General features: G+C 40.2%; 2 protein-coding genes across 4 annotated transcripts in view; both read right to left on the bottom strand.

Annotated features, from left to right (window-relative positions):
* IMPG2 (interphotoreceptor matrix proteoglycan 2) overlaps positions 1-868 on the bottom strand; it is a 91,995-nt gene extending 91,127 nt beyond the window's left edge. For both annotated transcript variants that reach the window (XM_073664683.1, XM_073664681.1), the window contains exon 1: positions 822-868. The gene's annotated coding sequence lies outside the window, so the exon portion shown is untranslated. The remainder of the gene's footprint in view (positions 1-821) is intronic.
* A 5,658-nt stretch (positions 869-6,526) lies between these two features.
* The window catches only part of SENP7 (SUMO specific peptidase 7), an 80,554-nt gene continuing 68,917 nt past the window's right edge, over positions 6,527-18,163 (bottom strand). For both annotated transcript variants that reach the window (XM_073664685.1, XM_073664686.1), the window contains 4 exons: positions 17,671-17,708; positions 14,186-14,254; positions 12,719-12,869; positions 6,527-7,065 (listed from right to left, as the gene is read on the bottom strand). In XM_073664685.1, the coding sequence (XP_073520786.1) occupies positions 6,934-7,065; positions 12,719-12,869; positions 14,186-14,254; positions 17,671-17,708 (390 nt within the window). In that variant the 3' untranslated portion in view covers positions 6,527-6,933. The remainder of the gene's footprint in view (positions 7,066-12,718; positions 12,870-14,185; positions 14,255-17,670; positions 17,709-18,163) is intronic.

Consider the following 18,163-nt stretch of genomic DNA (forward strand, 5'->3'; position numbering starts at 1 on the left):
AGACAAGAGCTGCTTCCTTAAGGGCCAATGAACTTTCTGAGGAGAGGGAAGCGAGGCTTGCAGACATGAAAACAAGAGCTGCTTCCTCAAGAGCCAATGAACTTTCTGAGGACAGGGAAGCGAGGCTTGCAGACATGAAAACAAGAGCTGCTTCCTCAAGAGCCAATGAACTTTCTGAGAAGAGGGAAGCGAAGCTTGCAGACATGAAAACAAGAGCTGCTTCCTCAAGGGCCAATGAACTTTCTATTTGTTTTGTGGTTTTTGTGTGGAGAATAAATTTTTGTTAACACATTCTATTTTGCCAACAGCAGTTATTAACCCGGGCAAAGCCGGATAGTACAGCTAGTATTTTATAAAACAACAAATTAAAAATAATGAAAAAAAACGATATAAATAAATAACAATAAAAGAAAAAATCAATAACCAGTTTCACAACAAAAAGAGTTTACATACTACAGTAAGGGTTCCAGCGATGAAGAAAGTGCAGTGTGACAGCTACGCTTGCGATACTGGAGCCTCACGTTTGTGATGCTGCAGTATCACAATCGCAGGGTGCATTTGTGTGTGTCTGATGGGGCCCTAAAACAGATCCTGTTCAAATCTGTACTCAATGCTCATCCATGCAATCAATATATCACATCAGTGAGAATACACCCCCTCCTAGACAAACATTCAGTCTACACAAGCCTAAGGGTACCTTTAGACGGGCCCACATTAGCTAACATCATGACACAGTAATCAAAAAATGGCTTTACAATATGCAATCTAAAGAACAGCATTGAATAATTTGAGAAGAAAAGCATAGCTTATATGTTACATACCTGTAAAGATGGGTATTCACAGCTCAGTGTCTTCTCTCACAGAATTAAAAGAGAAATGACTGGATGAGTACTTGCTCACTGATAAGAACAGTGAAACCTCCCCCCTTTTGAATAATGAGATGAAGTACACAGGAAAACAAATACATTTTGACGGCAGAAATAATTATTGACCCGAACAGTACAAGTGTAACAATCAGCGTGTAGCAAAATGTAAACAAAAAAAACAACACTCATAGTAAGAACCCCTAAAATTAGGAAAAGTCAATTAATCACAAGTTTCAGATCCACATAATCTGCAGGGTCTCAAATTTCATTTCAGGTCATATGGACCCGAACAGAACAGCAGGGTTAATACATCTAAGTGAAAATTGGCTCCTCCCCTGCAGACTATACCTTGCCTTCTAGCACCAGACTCTAACGTGTTTTTTTGGAGTCAGTTGGAGGCATGGTCTGTTTGACCTGTCTAAGGTTAGGTGTTAACCATTTTTCTTTTGTGTTGCAGATGGGTTTCCTAGAGTAACAGAGTGTAATTCTGCACTCTGTTTCACCCACGTAGCGATAGAGAGTACAGGCTGTAATTGTTCAGTCCATATCCTCTCATGTCGGTGTGTCCGGACCAACGTACCTCGACACAATCAGTAGTCAGGTACTGGGGCGGAGGTCCATAAGCCAACTAGCTCTTGAGCATGCACCACATAGCATGCGTGTGCATGGAGAAGAAGATAAAGGGGTCTGGATCTTCAGGACAGGTAAGTATAACCCTGTTGTGAGCCCTTTTGCCCCCTCTTCCCTCTATTCCTTTTTTTGGGGTGATAGCTTCCGGAGAGGTTATGACTCCGGAGAAAAAAGGGAGTTATGGGGGCACCTTTCCCTGCCATAAAGGGTGCGTGCAGCTTTTTCGCAGAAGTCCCATATGGTGGTGGTGGGTGTTTGTCACGTTAGGTGTTTAATCTCATGGTCTGGGTATGCTCAAACAAGGTGCATTATGCACGTATACACACTGTATATCAAACTTGGGTGTAACCTTGCACTATTCGCACACTAGATCACTTTTTTGATCAGCTCATTCACTGCTCTTACATGCTAAGCCAATGAGGGTCACCTGAAAGCCTCACCGGTTGGTCAATCAGTGGGTCCGATGGTTGACTGTCCGACAGCCAATCAGCAGAGTCAGTGTGCACACACCCCCAGCCAATCAGCGTGGCTGGTGAGCCACACCCGCTAGACCAATCAGTGCACCAGGCTTTGCTCACCCTCTGACCAATTAGAGTAGTCCACACCCCTTCCTGCCACAGGAACATGCCCCTTCCTGTGGTTTGGGCTTCATTTTCCCTGGGTGTTCAACCAGGATGGGTCTTCTACCATCGCTCCTCGGCTTGCTCCAGCATGACTCAACGCACCAGCCAGCCTAGGCGCCCTTGGTCACAATCCTGTTGGGCATCACTACAATCTCTGACCATCGAGACCCTCAGACCAGGAAGGCTGTTTGTTGTTGGGGGATCCTACACTCACAGTGTCCTAACGGCTCCCCCTCTCTGATATCACCTAGTATGTTTGCATGTGTTGCAAGGTCGAGTTTTCCTTGGGCCAGGCAGTAGCGTATTGCACTGCTGGTACCGCTCTCATCCTCTGCCGATTGCTGCCCAGGGGATCCCCGTGACCTGAATATGAGGATGTGCCCCTCCTCCTTCATGTGCCCCCAGCTACTCTGTACCCTAGACCTTAGGTGCGGTTCTGGAACTAGCATCCAGGGCCTTTACCACCTTTTGCACTATGGCCACTGCCCAGTCTCTGCTCACTTCTTCATCTCATACCACTGCCTGCAGTTATGTGAATTTTATAGAATTTTTTTTTCTATAAAATACTTTGTGTAAAAACGGCGAAACATAAAAAAACAATATAAATGTAGTATTGCTGTAAACATACTGACCCGAAGAATAAAGCTGCCTTATCAATTTTACCACACGCGGAACGGCATAAAAAACAAACAAAAAAAAAAAACAATTCCTGAATTGTTGGCTTATGTTTATTCTGCCTCCCAAAAATCAGAATAGAAAGGGATCAAAAAATGTCATGTGCCCGAAAATGGTACCAATAAAAACATCAACTCGATCCACATAAAACAGTCAAATGACTTTGTCGGCAGAAATATGGAAAAATTATAGCTCTCAAAATATGGCGATGAAAAAACTAGTCTTTGCAAAAAAAACATTTTACTGTATGGCAGTTGCCAAAGAAAAACCCGATACAAATCTGGTATCGCACCGACCTGAAGAATAAAGTTGTCTAATCAGTTATACCGCATGAGGAAAGGCGTAAAAAATAAAACCAATTCTTCACCTGCTGCTGATTTGTTCATTCTGCCTCGGCTCACATTTATCCTGCGCTGACCGCTTACACCAGGGTTTCCGTGTAAATCACTGAAATACGTGATTCAGGAGGAACCCAGGCGGAAGACTGCCTGTAATCCTAAGTGATTTCTTGATTGAGAACAGGTGTGGCAGTAATCAGGCCTGTGTGTGGCTAGGGAAATTGAACTCAGCTTCCCTAAACAACAGTTAAAACATAAATTAAGGGGGTCGGAATCACTATCACACAGAACCCTGGAGATTTGGATTTTTTTTCCCGTCATAAAGACATTCATTTAAAAACCACATTTTTTTTTTACTTGTGTTACATTTGTCTAACATTTAAATTTGTTTTGTGACCTGAAACATTTAAGTGTGACAAACATGCAAAAGAATAAGAAATCAGGAAGGGGAATCATACTTTTTCACACCACTTTATACACAAAGTTTATATTTTTGCTGCGGTCGTACACTTAAAAATGGAATGGAGACACAGCCCAAACAATCTAAAAAGGGACACTCAAATAAAGGCGAAATAAAAATGTAATAACCACAGTGACATAATATACAATTTTTTTTTAATGTTTCAAAATGCATCTAAAAAAATAAAATGATCTATATATATATATAAAATGTATACAGTACAGACCAAAAGTTTGGACACACCTCATTTAAAGATTTTTCAGTATTTTCATGACTATGAAAATTGTACATTCACACTGAAGGCATCAAAACTATGAATTAACACATGTGAAATTATATACTTAACAAAAAAGTGTGAAACAACTGAAAATATGTCTTATATTCTAGGTTCTTCAAAGTAGCCACCTTTTGCTTTGATGACTGCTTTGCACACTCTTGGCATTCTCTTGATGAGCTTCAAGAGGTAGTCACCGGAAATGTCTTTCACTTCACAGGTGTGCCCTGTCAGGTTTAATAAGTGGGATTTCTTGCCACATAAATGGGGTTGGGACCATCAGTTGTGTTGTGTAGAAGTCTGGTGGATACACAGCTGATAGTCCTACTGAATAGACTGTTAGCTGCTTTTTTCTTGACATAATACAAATTCTAAGTAAAGAAAAACGAGTGGCCATCATTACTTTAAGAAATTAAGGTCAGTCAGTCTGAAAAATTGGGAAAACTTTTAAAGTGGCCCCAAGTACAGTTGCAAAAACCATCAAGCGCTACAAAGAAACTGGCTCACATGAGGACCGCCCCAGGAAAGGAAGACCAAGAGTCACCTCTGCTTCTGAGGATAAGTTTATCTGAGTCACCAGCCTCAGAAATCGCAGGTTAACAGCAGCTCAGATTAGAGACCAGGTCAATGCCACACAGAGTTCTAGCAGCAGACACATCTCTACAACAACTGTTAAGAGGAGACTTTGTGCAGCAGGCCTTCATGGTAAAATAGCTGCTAGGAAACCACTGCTAAGGACAGGCAACAAGCAGAAGAGACTTGTTTGGGATAAAGAACACAAGGAAGGGACATTAGACCAGTGGAAATCAGTGCTTTGGTCTGATGAGACCAAATTTGAGATCTTTGGTTCCTACCACCGTGTCTTTGTGCGACTCAGAAAAGGTGAACGGATGGACTCTACATGCCTGGTTCCCACCGTGAAACATGGAGGAGGTGTGATGGTGTAGGGGTGCTTTGAGGGTGACACTGTTGGGGATTTATTCAAAATTGAAGGCATACTGAACCAGCATGGCTACCACAGCATCTTGCAGCGGCATGCTATTCCATCCGGCTTGCGTTTAGTTGGACCATCATTTATTTTTCAACAAGACAATGACTCCAAACACACCTCCAGGCTGTGTAAGGGCTATCTGACCAAGACAGAGAGTGATGGGGTGCTACGCCAGATGACCTGGCCTCCACAGTCAACAGACCTGAACCCAATTGAGATGGTTTGGGGTGAGCTGGACCGCAGAGTGAAGGCAAAAGGGCCAACAAGTGCTAAGCATCTCTGGGAACTCCTTCAAGATTGTTGGAAGACCATTTCCAGTGACTACCTCTTGAAGCTCATCAAGAGAATGCCAAGAGTGTGCAAAGCAGTCATCAAAGCAAAAGGTGGCTACTTTGAAGAACCTAGAATATAAGACATATTTTCAGTTGTTTCACACTTTTTTTGTTAAGTATATAATTTCACATGTGTTAATTCATAGTTTTGATGCCTTCAGTGTGAATGTACAATTTTCATAGTCATGAAAATACTGAAAAATCTTTAAATGAGGTGTGTCCAAACTTTGTCTGTACTGTATATATATATATATATATATATATATATATATATATATATATATATATATATATATATATATATATATATATATATATATATTCGTCTTAACCCGTCTGTCTGTCCTTCTGTCCAGGAAATCCCGCGTCGCTGATTGGTCCGGCCGTGGCCAATCAGCGATGCGGGATTTCAGAAAAAGATGGCAGCCGTTAGCGGCTCATCTGCTGCACGGAGGTCAGCGGCGATGCAGCCGGGAGATGACCGGCAGCGCTGCTGACCTCCATGCAGCTACTGTCGGGAGATGAGCGGCTAGGGCTGCTGATCTCCCGACGGCAAGTGTGAAGGGAGGAGTGGGGAGCGGCGCCTCCGGTCGGGATACTTCTGCTGCGAGCAGCCGCTCATCTCCCGGCTGCTCGCAGCGGAAGTACCCGCACAGGCAGCGCCGCTCCCCCTAATATGATTCGGTGATTGGTCGCGGCATCTCCTGGCTCTCCACGTCTCCTGGTGTACTGGCCTGTCTCCTGGTAGCGCCTCCAGCCTCTGGACACTACGCTGACAGACACAGCAAACCTTCTTGCCACAGCTCGCATTGATGTGCCATCCTGGATGAGCTGCACTACCTGAGCAACTTCTGTGGGTTGTAGAGTCCGTCTCATGCTACCACGAGTGTGAAAGCACACCCAACATTCAAAAGTGACCAAAACATCAGCCAAAAAGCATTGGTACTGAGATGTGGTCTGTGGTCTCCACCTGCAGAACCACTCCTTTATTGAGGGTGTCTTAATAATTGCCAATAATTTCCATCTATTGTCTATTCCATTTGCACAACAGCATGTGAAATTGATTGTCAGTGTTGCTTCCTAAGTGGACAGTTTGATTTCACAGAAGTTTGATTTACTTGGAGTTATATTGTGTTGTTTAAGTGTTTCCTTTATTTTTTTGAGCAGTGTATATATATATATATATATATACACATATACATATACACACACACACACACACACACACACACACACACACACTCCCTTATGTTAGTCACATTTTTTTTTTTTACATACCGGATTTGCAAGGTAAGCAAGAAGTAAGGGGGGAGATGGAAGGAAATACAACTGCAGGGTCAGACTACACAGATTTTCCTGGTGGTTTATTATGATTGAAACAGATCTGAACATGAAGTAGGATAGAAGATTTCGCATTAAAATTATTTGGAAAAATTATTACGGTAATTCTTTTTTTTATTATTTTATTTTAAAAGCATCTCGGCAATAAAAAAAAAAAGAAAAAAAAAAAAGATTGCATCGGTGGACCTTTCCGTGTACAAGACAAAATAAAAACTAGCCACATACTTAAATCTTTGCTAAAGTTTTATATTCACATTTTCTTTTTATTTATTTAAGGATATTTCTACATATAAATAATTACAAACACATTCATTATCTTCTGCTCAGTCTTTCCATAAATACACAGTAAACAAGCCTCCTATTGCTGCGACATAAGGTATAGAATAAGATAGTGGCTGTCTCATTAGCGCTTCTCAGATTGCTGCACGTGTAGCTGTAGAATCAAGTCTCTAATCTTATCCCTTTTATTCTTAACCACACTTGCCGGAAACCAGTTCTCCAAATGCATCGGAGGATCAAAGCTTTCAATAGGTTTCTGTAAGGAAAGCAAAAATTAAAATGTTTATTCAGAAGTTAACATTTTTGCTAATACTAAAGGAGAACTACCATAAAACGGTTCTCCAACATTTTTTATTTTAAAGTGTACATATCATTAAAAAGGGAACTAAGAGCTTTTTTTCCTACACTGTATTGCTGAAATATGGACCTTTAAAGTTTAGCGCACCCAATGTGCAAATTTCCCTTTAAACCAAGAAGGCAATAGCTGAGGTTCTTTTCTGGGGCGATTACTTTCTCCTCTTTATAATGCTCCCAAATAGTAAGAAAGCAGCATTATACAAGGAAAGAAAAAGCAAAGGTCAACAGAGAAGCAGGCATTATCAGAGTGAAGCGGTGAAACTTGAATGGTCTCACTCGAACACTGAGAACTCTTCACTCCCATCACTTCCTTACGGGAAAGGAGGAGAGGTGCAGTGTAAAAGCGTCTGATCAGTGAAGAACATCTTGGGAGGAGCATTTGTCACATACAACTCTGGACCTACTAGAGGTATCAGAGAATAAGAACATTGATGGTATGCCTTGAAGTAACAGAGTGACTTCTCAGCATGGTGAAGTGAGACACATCAAGTACTACCAGATCACTCTGAGATCCTGCTTTGGCATTCTCTGTGGACTTTTGCTTTCTTTCTCCCTCTATGCAGTTGCCTTCTCATGATTTGGGCAGAGTCACACAAGGGGAAAAACGTAAAAATCCCCAGAGAAGAATCTCTTAACAACCCCATGGTTGAAGGGAAAATTTGAATGCGCGCCCTAAACTTTAAAAGCCTGTATCTCAGCAACGCCTCTTCATGAATCAGGAGCGTTGACTTCATCTCACCCCCGCATCAAGACCGGCATAACAAACAATAAAAGTAGAATTTGTGGCAAGGCGCACACAGAGGTGTAGGTCACTCCTCCGGTGTTCCTTCAACAGCTGTGTACACAGTGAAACGAGTAAGGAGGGCAATTTCTCACTACTACCAATTTATAAAATTCAGAACTTTGTAAAAAAAAAATTGTGTTGCCATTTTCTGAGACCCATAACTTTTTTGTTTCTCCATTGACCATTGTGTGAGGGCTTGTTTTTAGTGAGATGGTACCATTTTGAAGGTACATACAGTGTTTAGATCACTTTTTAGTGCATTTTTGGGGAGGTATCACTGCAAAATGCCAATTCTTGCGCTTTACAAAATCTTTTTTTACAACATTTTCCACATGGGTTAAATAATTGATATAGCCATGTTCAAAAATGTCCTATCTATCTATCCATCCAAATATGCTTTTTTTATTACAGATTTGGGCAAGTGAGGTGATTCAAACTTACTAATTTTTTAATTAAAAAACAGTTTTAAATATTTTTTTTAATTACTTTCGAGTCTGCCTTGAGTATTTGAACCTGCAATTGTTTAATTACGTGTACTAGGGGCAGAATCTAGCTAAGTAACGCGGCCAGCATGTGCCGTGAATGGAACAAGCTTATTTCCAGAATCCACAATATACGCCTGCATCTGACGTGGGGCATACATCTACATCCTTCAATGAGAAGTGGTGAAAAGATATGGACACCTCTGGATGATTTTTTTTCCACTTAAAAGCATGTGTTCAGGTAAATATACTTTTTTAATCTGGATTTCATCAAAAATGTTGTTCAAATGGAATAATGAAAGACGGTAAACTGCCTGATAGATTCAATGAGGCCAACATTATTATACTACCCAAACCAGGCAAAGACCTTTTACAGGTTAACGGCTATAGGCCAATATCGCTACTCAACTCTGATTTTTAAATTTTTACAAAAATTCTAGCAAACAGGGTTCAACAGATAATCCCCGATTTAATATCACCACATCAAACTGGATTTGTACATGGGAAATCCATTACATATAATATTAGAACAGCAATAGGGGCGATATCCTCAGGCAGAGTAAAAGGTCACAAACATAGCATTGTAGTAAGTCTGGATGCAGACAAGGCTTTTGACCGCATTTCCTGGTCCTATCTACATAAATTGTTAGATATACGCAACTTTGGTCCACAATTCTGCGAAGCCATTAAACAGATATATAAAAACCCCACATCCCGACTTTACATAAACCACAGATTTTCAGATCACTTCCAAATACAGCGCGGCACAAGGCAGGGTTGCCCTTTATCCCCACTTATTTAATATAGCTTTAGACCCTCTCTTAAGAACATTACAAAACTCATCTACCTTCCAAGGTTTTACAGTGGGTAATTCATCGGTTAAGTTATTAGCCTTCGCAGATGACATATTGTTGTTCATTTCCGATCCGACACAAGCTATCCCAGCCATAATGAAGATAATAGATCTATTTGGGAATGACACTGGTTTCAAAGTAAATTATAATAAATCAGAGGCTTTGGCTTTGTTTCGCTCGGGTAGAGTATCAGATGAATCCTTCCCTTTCCGGTGGAGTGTGGAATCCATTAAATATCTAGGTATACATCTTCCAGCAGTCCCTGCCAAATTATATTCTATTAATATCAAACCACTTATTGCATCATAGGCTAGCACCCTCAATTCATGGAAGCCCTTTTCACTGTCCTTTACAGGCAGATGTTACTTGATTAAAATGATTATATTCCCAAAGTTAATATACCGATTTCAAAACCTCCCATTGTTATTGACACAATCAGATCAAAAATTCTTAAATACTACATTTAGAAAATTCATATGGGGTGAAAAAGGCAGAACAGGTATAGGCCTACTAAAGCTGCAATTGCCTAGGAGAGAGGGGGGAATTAATTTTCCAGATATTGGGAGATACAGTTTAGCAGCAAATTTCAGATATATAGTAGACTGGATTCGTGGTGCTTCCCACTTCGCCAATGTGCAATTAGAACAGCAGCTGTGCCCCCGGATTCGTTAACCACCCTAATTCACTTGAGAAATGATGAAATCCCTGATTTTATCAGAGAACACCCAGTACTATGGCAGACTATTTTGACATGGAGGAGGGGGAAGAAAATCTGTGGAGGAATGGGGATTACTTCTCCCTTTCAACCATTCCTAGGTAATCCAAATTTTTTGAATAATCATCCATCTATACATTATGTATCCTTGGCGGAACAAGGTTGCACCATGGCGGCTGATATGCTGGATCAAGGTTTCTCTTTAATATCATTTACAACAGCAGCACAACGTTTCCCTTCTTTCAGACAGAGACCCTTCCTCTTCCTCCAAGCACGTAGCTTAGCTCAAAAATACATTAGTATAATATGTATAATGAACAATATGGAGATTTTTCTTAAAAATTCGAGACTACAAATTGCCTCAACAAGCAACATCTACTCTATACTACGTAAAACGTTGGTCCTGGGATGGGAAGAATACTGGGCCCTCCAAATGGGAAAGAGATATCCCAGGGTTTGAAACAAGAGATTTTTTGGATGCCACACTGTCACAAAAAATATATATCTCTTACAGTAGTTATACAGATATGGCTCTGTTGATCCTTCATAGGGCTTACATAACTCCAGCCAGACAGGCTAAAATGACACCTACAACACCATATAAATGCTCAAAATGTGGAACACCCAACACGGACATACTTCATCACTTTTGGAGCTGCTCAAAGATATAAAACCTGTGGCATGAAACCCACATAGAAATACAAAATACTCTTCATATTACTTTTCCACTTAAACCACAATGGGCAATCTTTAATTTACTAGAAGAGGGCCACAAATCTCTACCCAAACATATAAAAGCAGTTTTGACAATATGGGCATCAGCGGTCAGGAAAAGCATTCTACATAACTGGTTGAACCCGTACATACCATCCCAATCGCTGATACAGACTAAAATAATGTTCTTATTCAAGATGGAGTGGTTGGAAACACTAACGGATAAAGAAAGACTAACAGGAAAATTTCTCAAGACTTGGTCTTTCATTATTCCCACTCTGTCTCCAACCGTTAGGGACAGTTTGAGAACCCAATTTAAAGACACCGAGTGGTATCTCCATAAATGCATTGAAGGTTGTGTCCCTATTCCATAGACCCTAGTTTTTCTGTTATTGTACCCTTCATTTTTGTTATTTTTCTTCAGAGAGAGCATGCAGAGGGGGTGGGTGGGAGGGAGGGATTTAATTAAAAACAACAATCAAAGTTTGAATTAAATTTTTGATTCTTGATACACCATGTAAATCACATATTAAGAGGAATACGAGAGCAATAACATGAATCAAGCTGTAATTTATAGCATGTAACTGACTTGAATTTATTTGTATTGTTTAAAATCAATAAAAATAGTTTGAAAAAAAAAAAAAATATGTTCAAATTAACTTTTCAAGTCTTTACATTTCACTATACGTAGCGGGCTGCAGAATGAGTTGAGAACTTTGAATCCATCAGTGAGCTCTTCTGACTGCAGAGTTTGTAACACCCATCTTTCTTCTCCTACACGTTTTACCGAGTTATAACCACATGATAAGAGTTCAGAAAAAGACAGATGAGGTTTACAGGCCCTGCAGTCACATCAAGCTCACTGGCGGATTCATTGTTAGCTCATTCTGCAGTGATACTAAGAGGCATTTTCACCTTTTAATGAAATCTTATTCCGAAAATTATTATTTTCTAAAAATTCAGGCAATGCAGCTTTAAAAACTTGCTCCAAAGGAGTTCATATCCTTTAATGCAGTAATGCCCAACTAAAAGGACTGAGGGTGACTTGCAGACATTCATTATTATTCTGCTCTCCAACACTTCCAACGAATAAAATTCCTCCTGTTTAGACAAATATTTCACATTTTGAGTCATCAGTCCAGAGCACCTGCTGCCATTTTTCTGCCTCCAGTTCTTATGTTTTCCTGCATAGTTGAGTCACTTGGTTTTGTCTCCATGTCAAATGCTTGGCTTTTTGGCTACAATTCTTCTGCTCATATTTCTCCAAACAGTAGATGGAGGTAGCTGGAACCCACTGGTTGCTGCCAGCTCTTAGCTGAAGGCACTGCTGGACATTTTCCAATACTTAAGGGAAGTAAGCATCATGTGTCTTTCATCTGCCGCACTAAGTTTTCTTGGCAATCTCTGCATCTGCAGTCCACAACGTTTTCCATTTCTTGGTACTTCTTCAAAAGAGCTTGAACAGCACAGCTTGAAACCCCAGTGCGCTTGAAATCTTTGCCGGGAAGAGACCTTGCTGATGCAGTATAACTACCTTGGGTCTTATTGCTGTGCTCAGACTTGCCACAGTGTAAGACCCGTGACATGAAATGGTCTTCGACAAGGTTATCTTTGAAACAGAGTTTGGCTGTTCCTCACCCAGTTTTAAGCCATCCCCCATACACAGCTGTTTCTGTTTCAGTTAATGACTGTTTCAACCTACATATGAAAATGATGATTATCACCTGTTTGGAATAATTGGCTACTTATGAACCTAACAATAATTCTATAAGTCCCTGAATTTGCGCAAGTGTACCTAGAAGAACTTATGCCATTTTTATGACGGAATTCAGATTTCTCCCTTGTTCACTTACTTTGTATTATGTTAACTGATGAAAATAAACAATTAACACGTCTATTTTTGAAAACACTCTCACTTTGCAGCTTTTTTTCCCCATACCTGCCTAAAAGTTTTGCACAGCACAGTATATTGACTAATCATCCTCTTTTTACACTATACAAACCTGAACAAAGCTTTCCACGTATTGTAAGACGTACAAACCACAGTCGGTGCTGTTATTCTGTTTTGGAACCTTGGGATACAAGTCTCTCATGCTGGACCCACTAAATTCCCTTGGAGTTTTGCGTTTGACATCCCATTCAACCTTTAAATACCTGCAACATATCGGAGAATAATGAAAACAATAACCTGAAAAAAATAATTCCAATTTACATAAAGTGTTTAAAAAGTAAGCAATACATGCAATAAAATCGATGCCAATTTGTCTCAATTAAATAATGAACAGGAATGTTTTGGCTATGTAAAATTACCATAAGTTACACCGGTAATAAAGGTATGGGGTCACAAGAGGAGGATACGCCGTGGATTTTTGAGGCAGAAATTCCACAGAATATACATTAACAGCAAAATAGTTTTTACTAAATTGCATCCATACATTGTAGAAAAAAATCCCCCAAGAAAACTGACCTGCGGTAGGGTGTTCAAGTCCCCCAGCATGTCAATTTATACTAAGTATTTTCACCTACTGAGATTAATAGGAAAGTCAAAATCTGAAACAAACACAATTAGTTGCAGATATGGATACCGATATGCTGCAAGACCCACAACTCCTGAAAAAAGATTGTGAAGTTTGAAAAAATGTATTTATATATTTGATATTTCATCCCACGTGACCTCTGCAGCATTTCTTTGGCTGCGGCTATCACAAGAAATAAGACATTATCAGAGGATACAGAGGAACGTGCAAGGGAGCCATAGAAGCATCAGCGAGGAAAATGTTATTTTACTTTTCAATTAGCATAAAGTCATACTGGACCAAACCACAGGCCATCACCACGGGATAGGTGATAACATGTTGATCGGTGAGGGTCCTGCCACTGGGAGACGCACCAATAGGAAGAAATGGGAACTTTTCTCTCTTTTAGAACAGCGTTGCAGTGCGTATGCTCAACCGCTGCTCAATTCATGTCCTATGGGGCTGCCGAACACTGCCCTTGGCTTTTACTGAATGGACTGGTAATCTGATGCCCAACTTGCTGTACCATTTTGTAAAAACAAAAAAAGTTCCCCGTTGTGGATAAAAATTCCATGATCTGCTGATCAGTACAGGGTCCCAGCCGTCGGACACCTACTGATCAGCAATTTATCACCTATCCTATGGTGATAACTTGTTTTCATTTAACAACCCCTTTAAAGGTCCTAGCTACATTATGACTTCCCTAATGTTTTAAGTCATACATTTCAATAATTCACGTAAGATTTGAATTGCAATAGGAGTCCCTGAAAATGTGAGCTAGTCATAGAAGGCTTCTGTGATGTCTATAGAAGTAAGATGGGGAATGTGTGGAAAAGTTAAGGGAAGTAGTATAGTTTTCTGGCTATTTAATTGTATAATTGCATTGCGTTACTGCCTGGTTTAAAAACTATTATTAGAGAGAAAATAACAAAATTAAATATTCAAGGCACTTACTCTCGTAAAACTTGTACGGTAGTTTGTACAGATCCAGTTTTTAGAGAATCGAAGATGAGTAGACATGGTCTGCATGAAAGAAACATTTATATGTCACATCTGCATTCTTATGACACAAGTACACTGATATTACAATCCATTCAATGGGTTAATCCAGTCTTATCAAATTATTACTACTTCGGTAGCCCATTGCTGCTGGACCAGAACACTGAAATCCTCTCACCTGTGACATTCCTAGCACGTCCTCTGATTAATAAGGCACCATACGGTCATTACATTGTGGCACAGTGCACGCATGACTTTGCAGGGTCCTAATATCAGAAAAGGCAGAGGGAATGCCTCCGGTAGTAGAAGATTCGCAATAGTTTATTCGTAGTCCAGAATCCAGTAAATCTTTTCGCTCAACAAGAACCCATCCTGTAGTTGCTAATCACTTTAGTTCCAACCACTGGGACCTCAAATGGTCCCAAATGCAGTATGCACTGCCACCCCTCCATTCGTTGCCTAAAAGACTGACAGACAGCCGAGCAATGTGCTAGAATATTTTCAGCAGTGTGATAGGCAACAGATGGAGCAGTTGTGCACATAGGAGGTCTTGTCTACACTCTATTTGGGAGTTCCTAGATTCTAGATGAAGTCCCAGTAGTCAATGCCACTTCCTTATTAATGAGGGGAAAAAACCCACCAGAACAGAATAATCAGACAGTTGGTTGTTAAATCTGCTTGGCTTAAAGAGGTTGTTCACTACTCTGACAACCCCTTCTAAATTCCTGTTTCCCCTCCCCAAGTAAAATGACAACAGTTATACTCACCTCCAGTGGCAGCATCATTCCAGCAATGGTTCTCGCGCGATCCCGGCGGCCAATCATCGCTAGCTTCACGCTCATGTCCTACAGATGTACTTGACATCCGGTCAAAGTGAGAGCGGCGGCTACTCTCCCTTCCCCCGGATGTCTTGATTTGTCCGAAGGAGGGGAAAGTGAATCCAAGCACTGATTGGCTGCAGTGATTGCATTACATAATTTCATGCGAGCCCCGGGGAAGCCAGGGCCAAGTAACGGACCCAGCACTAGAGGCGAGTTAAAGTGTAATTATCTTGTTGTGGGGAAACACAGGGATTTAGAACTCATTGTCTGAGTAGCTGACAACCCCTTTAAAGCTACATTATCAAGTGCGGTAAATATTGGAAAATATATGTGCCCAGCTCATAAGATTTTAAGGAATAATAAATACATAATAAAATTACTTATATAGCACCAACATATCCCACAGCACTTTACAATTAAGTGGGGACATGTGCAAACAATAAAGACATCGCAAAGTAACACATAGCTCAACAGTTACAATAGAAGTGGGGCCCTGCTCGCAAGCTTACAATCTATACACATATAGGGGGGAGGCAATAGGTAGAAAGTACTCGTCATGTATGGTCCAGCCATCATTATAATACATAGGGCATTTCAAATAAGCTGCATGATCCAGTCATCTGCCAGTATCTGTCCAAGTTCTGTTATTAAAGGGGTTTTCCCACGAACAAAAGTTCATTGTAATAATTGTCTGTGTCTGACCGTGTATGGATCATACCACATCTCCTGGGCAGGGGAGGAAGCAAAAGACAATACAGACATTACAGCAGGGGATCACAGAGGATTCATTCTGTGAGGTAAAATATGGTTTAAAAACAGGCAGTGAAATGTTTTACATCACAAAATGAATCCTCTGTGATCCCCTGCTGTAATATCTGTATTGTCTTTTGCTTCCTCCCCTGCCCAGGAGATGTGGTATGTTCCGTACACGGTCAGACACAGACAATGATTCAAATGAACTTTTGTTTGTGGGAAAACCCCTTTAAGCGTTATTGGGTGCAAGGAGGATGTGGACACAAATGAATACAAGGGACCAGATTCTGAGCAACATTTAGAAAGAAGGAACAGGGGAGAGTTACGTTAGTGAAGTGAGCTGATAGGCCTGTCTAGAGAGATGAGTTTATAAAGCACGCTTAAAAACTTGATGGCTAGGTATTAGTCGGATCGTCCGGGGTAGTGCATTCCAGAGAACTGGCACAGCACAAGAGAAGTCTTGGGAGACAGAATTCGGGGGTTCATATTATGGAAGATTTTAGTCTTAGATCAGTTGTGGAATGGAGAGCACGGAAAGGGTGATAGACAGATGAAGGAGGAGATATAGGGCGGTGCAGGACTGTGGAGAGCTTTGTGGGTGAGAGAGATAAGTTTGTATTGTATTCTGCAGAGCTGGACAGAGATACGACCCTGGCTACCGCATTAAGGACAGACTGGAGAGGAGAACGTTTGGTTAAAGGAAGACAGATCAGTAGAGAGTTGTTGCAGTAGTCCAAACGAGAATAAAAAAAAAGACAGTAAGTCTTTGCAGTTTTAAATGTGAGAACAGGTTGGATATTGGATATGTTTTTAAGATACTGGTAACATGAGTGAGTGATTAGGATATAGGGAATAAAGGAGAGATATGCATCAAATATAACCCTAAGACAGCAAGCGTGGTGCTTGGGAGTTATGGTTGAACCATCCAAGGCAATTGCAATATCAGGTATAAGTCGGTAACTAGAGGGAGGAAACACAAGAAGTTCAGTTTTGGAAAGATTCAGTTTCAGATAGATTGAGGACATGACATTACAGTCAATCCCTAGTATTTTGCACTAAGGTGGGGGTAATGTCAGGAGAAGATGTGTATAATTGGGGGTCATTAGCATAGAGAGAAGAGGAGGAAGTAAGGGGAAGATTAAAGGAGTAAGAACCAGCAAAAGATACAGTGAAGGAGAGATCAGAAAGGTAGGAGATCTAAGAGAGAACAATGTCCTTGAGGCCCATAGACTGGAGCACAGTGAGGCGGAGCTGGTGATCCACTGTTGTCAAATGCAGTAGAGAAATCCAAAGAGTCAGCAGGGAGTAGTGGCCATTATATTTGGCTGTTAGTAGATCATTAGAGACCATAGTGCGGGCAGTTTCAGAATTTGTAAAGAAATATATATACACACAGCTCTGGCAAAAATTAAGAGACCACTGCACAGTTTTCTAAGAATCATTTCATTCAACTTTCTATGACCTACATGCCCATATATAGGTTATATATACGGTTTAGGAGGGTTGATCCTACTGACAGATTCCCTTTAAGAACTCTTGAGAAAAAAACAAACAAAAAAAAAAACAAAAAAACATGATTTAGGTAGGATCACACTCAAGAAGTCTAATAAATTACTGTATAAACTTCGGAGCATAAGGAGCTGAAATTGTCATCACCATATGGCGAAAGGGGATTAGATAGGTCAGGAATCTTCTTGTCTTTCTTAATGTTAACCATGTCTGTTTGAATTATAGGCACAAAAAGGCTTAGTTTAACATGGTCAAAACAGCAATTAAAAAGAATGTTAAATAAAACAACTTTCTTATAGATATGTCTTGCTCATAGAAATTTATGCAAACATTTAATTTAGCAAAATTATTCATTACCTTTTACAGAGTTTACCAAGGTGCTTGTCTTCGTGTTTCTGAGAAGAAAAAAAAATACAAAAAATTAAAGAGTTATTCTCGAAATCACAAGGTAGCACTATAATAGTGTACACATACAGTGGTGTGAAAAAGTGTTTGCCCTATTCCTGACTTCTTATTCTTTTTTATGTTTCTCACACTTAAATGTTTCAGATAACAAAAAAATTCAAATATAAGACAAAGATAACATAAGTAAACACAAAATGCAGTTTTTAAACAAAGGTCTTTTATTATTAAGGGAAAAAGAAATCCAAACCTACAGGGCCCTGTGTGAAAAAAGTGATTGCCCCCTAAACCTAATACAGTGGAGAAAATAAGTATTTGATACACTGCCGATTTTGCAAGTTTTCCCACCTACAAAGAATGGAGAGGTCTGTCATTTTTATCGCAGGTACACTTCAACTGTGAGAGACAGAATCTAGAAATAAAAAACAGGAAATCACATTGTATGATT

The sequence above is a fragment of the Phyllobates terribilis genome, unplaced genomic scaffold, assembly GCF_046119375.1.
Source record: "Phyllobates terribilis strain yellow unplaced genomic scaffold, ASM4611937v1 Scaffold_2__4_contigs__length_985480577, whole genome shotgun sequence".
In the NCBI taxonomy this organism is placed as follows: domain Eukaryota; kingdom Metazoa; phylum Chordata; class Amphibia; order Anura; family Dendrobatidae; genus Phyllobates; species Phyllobates terribilis.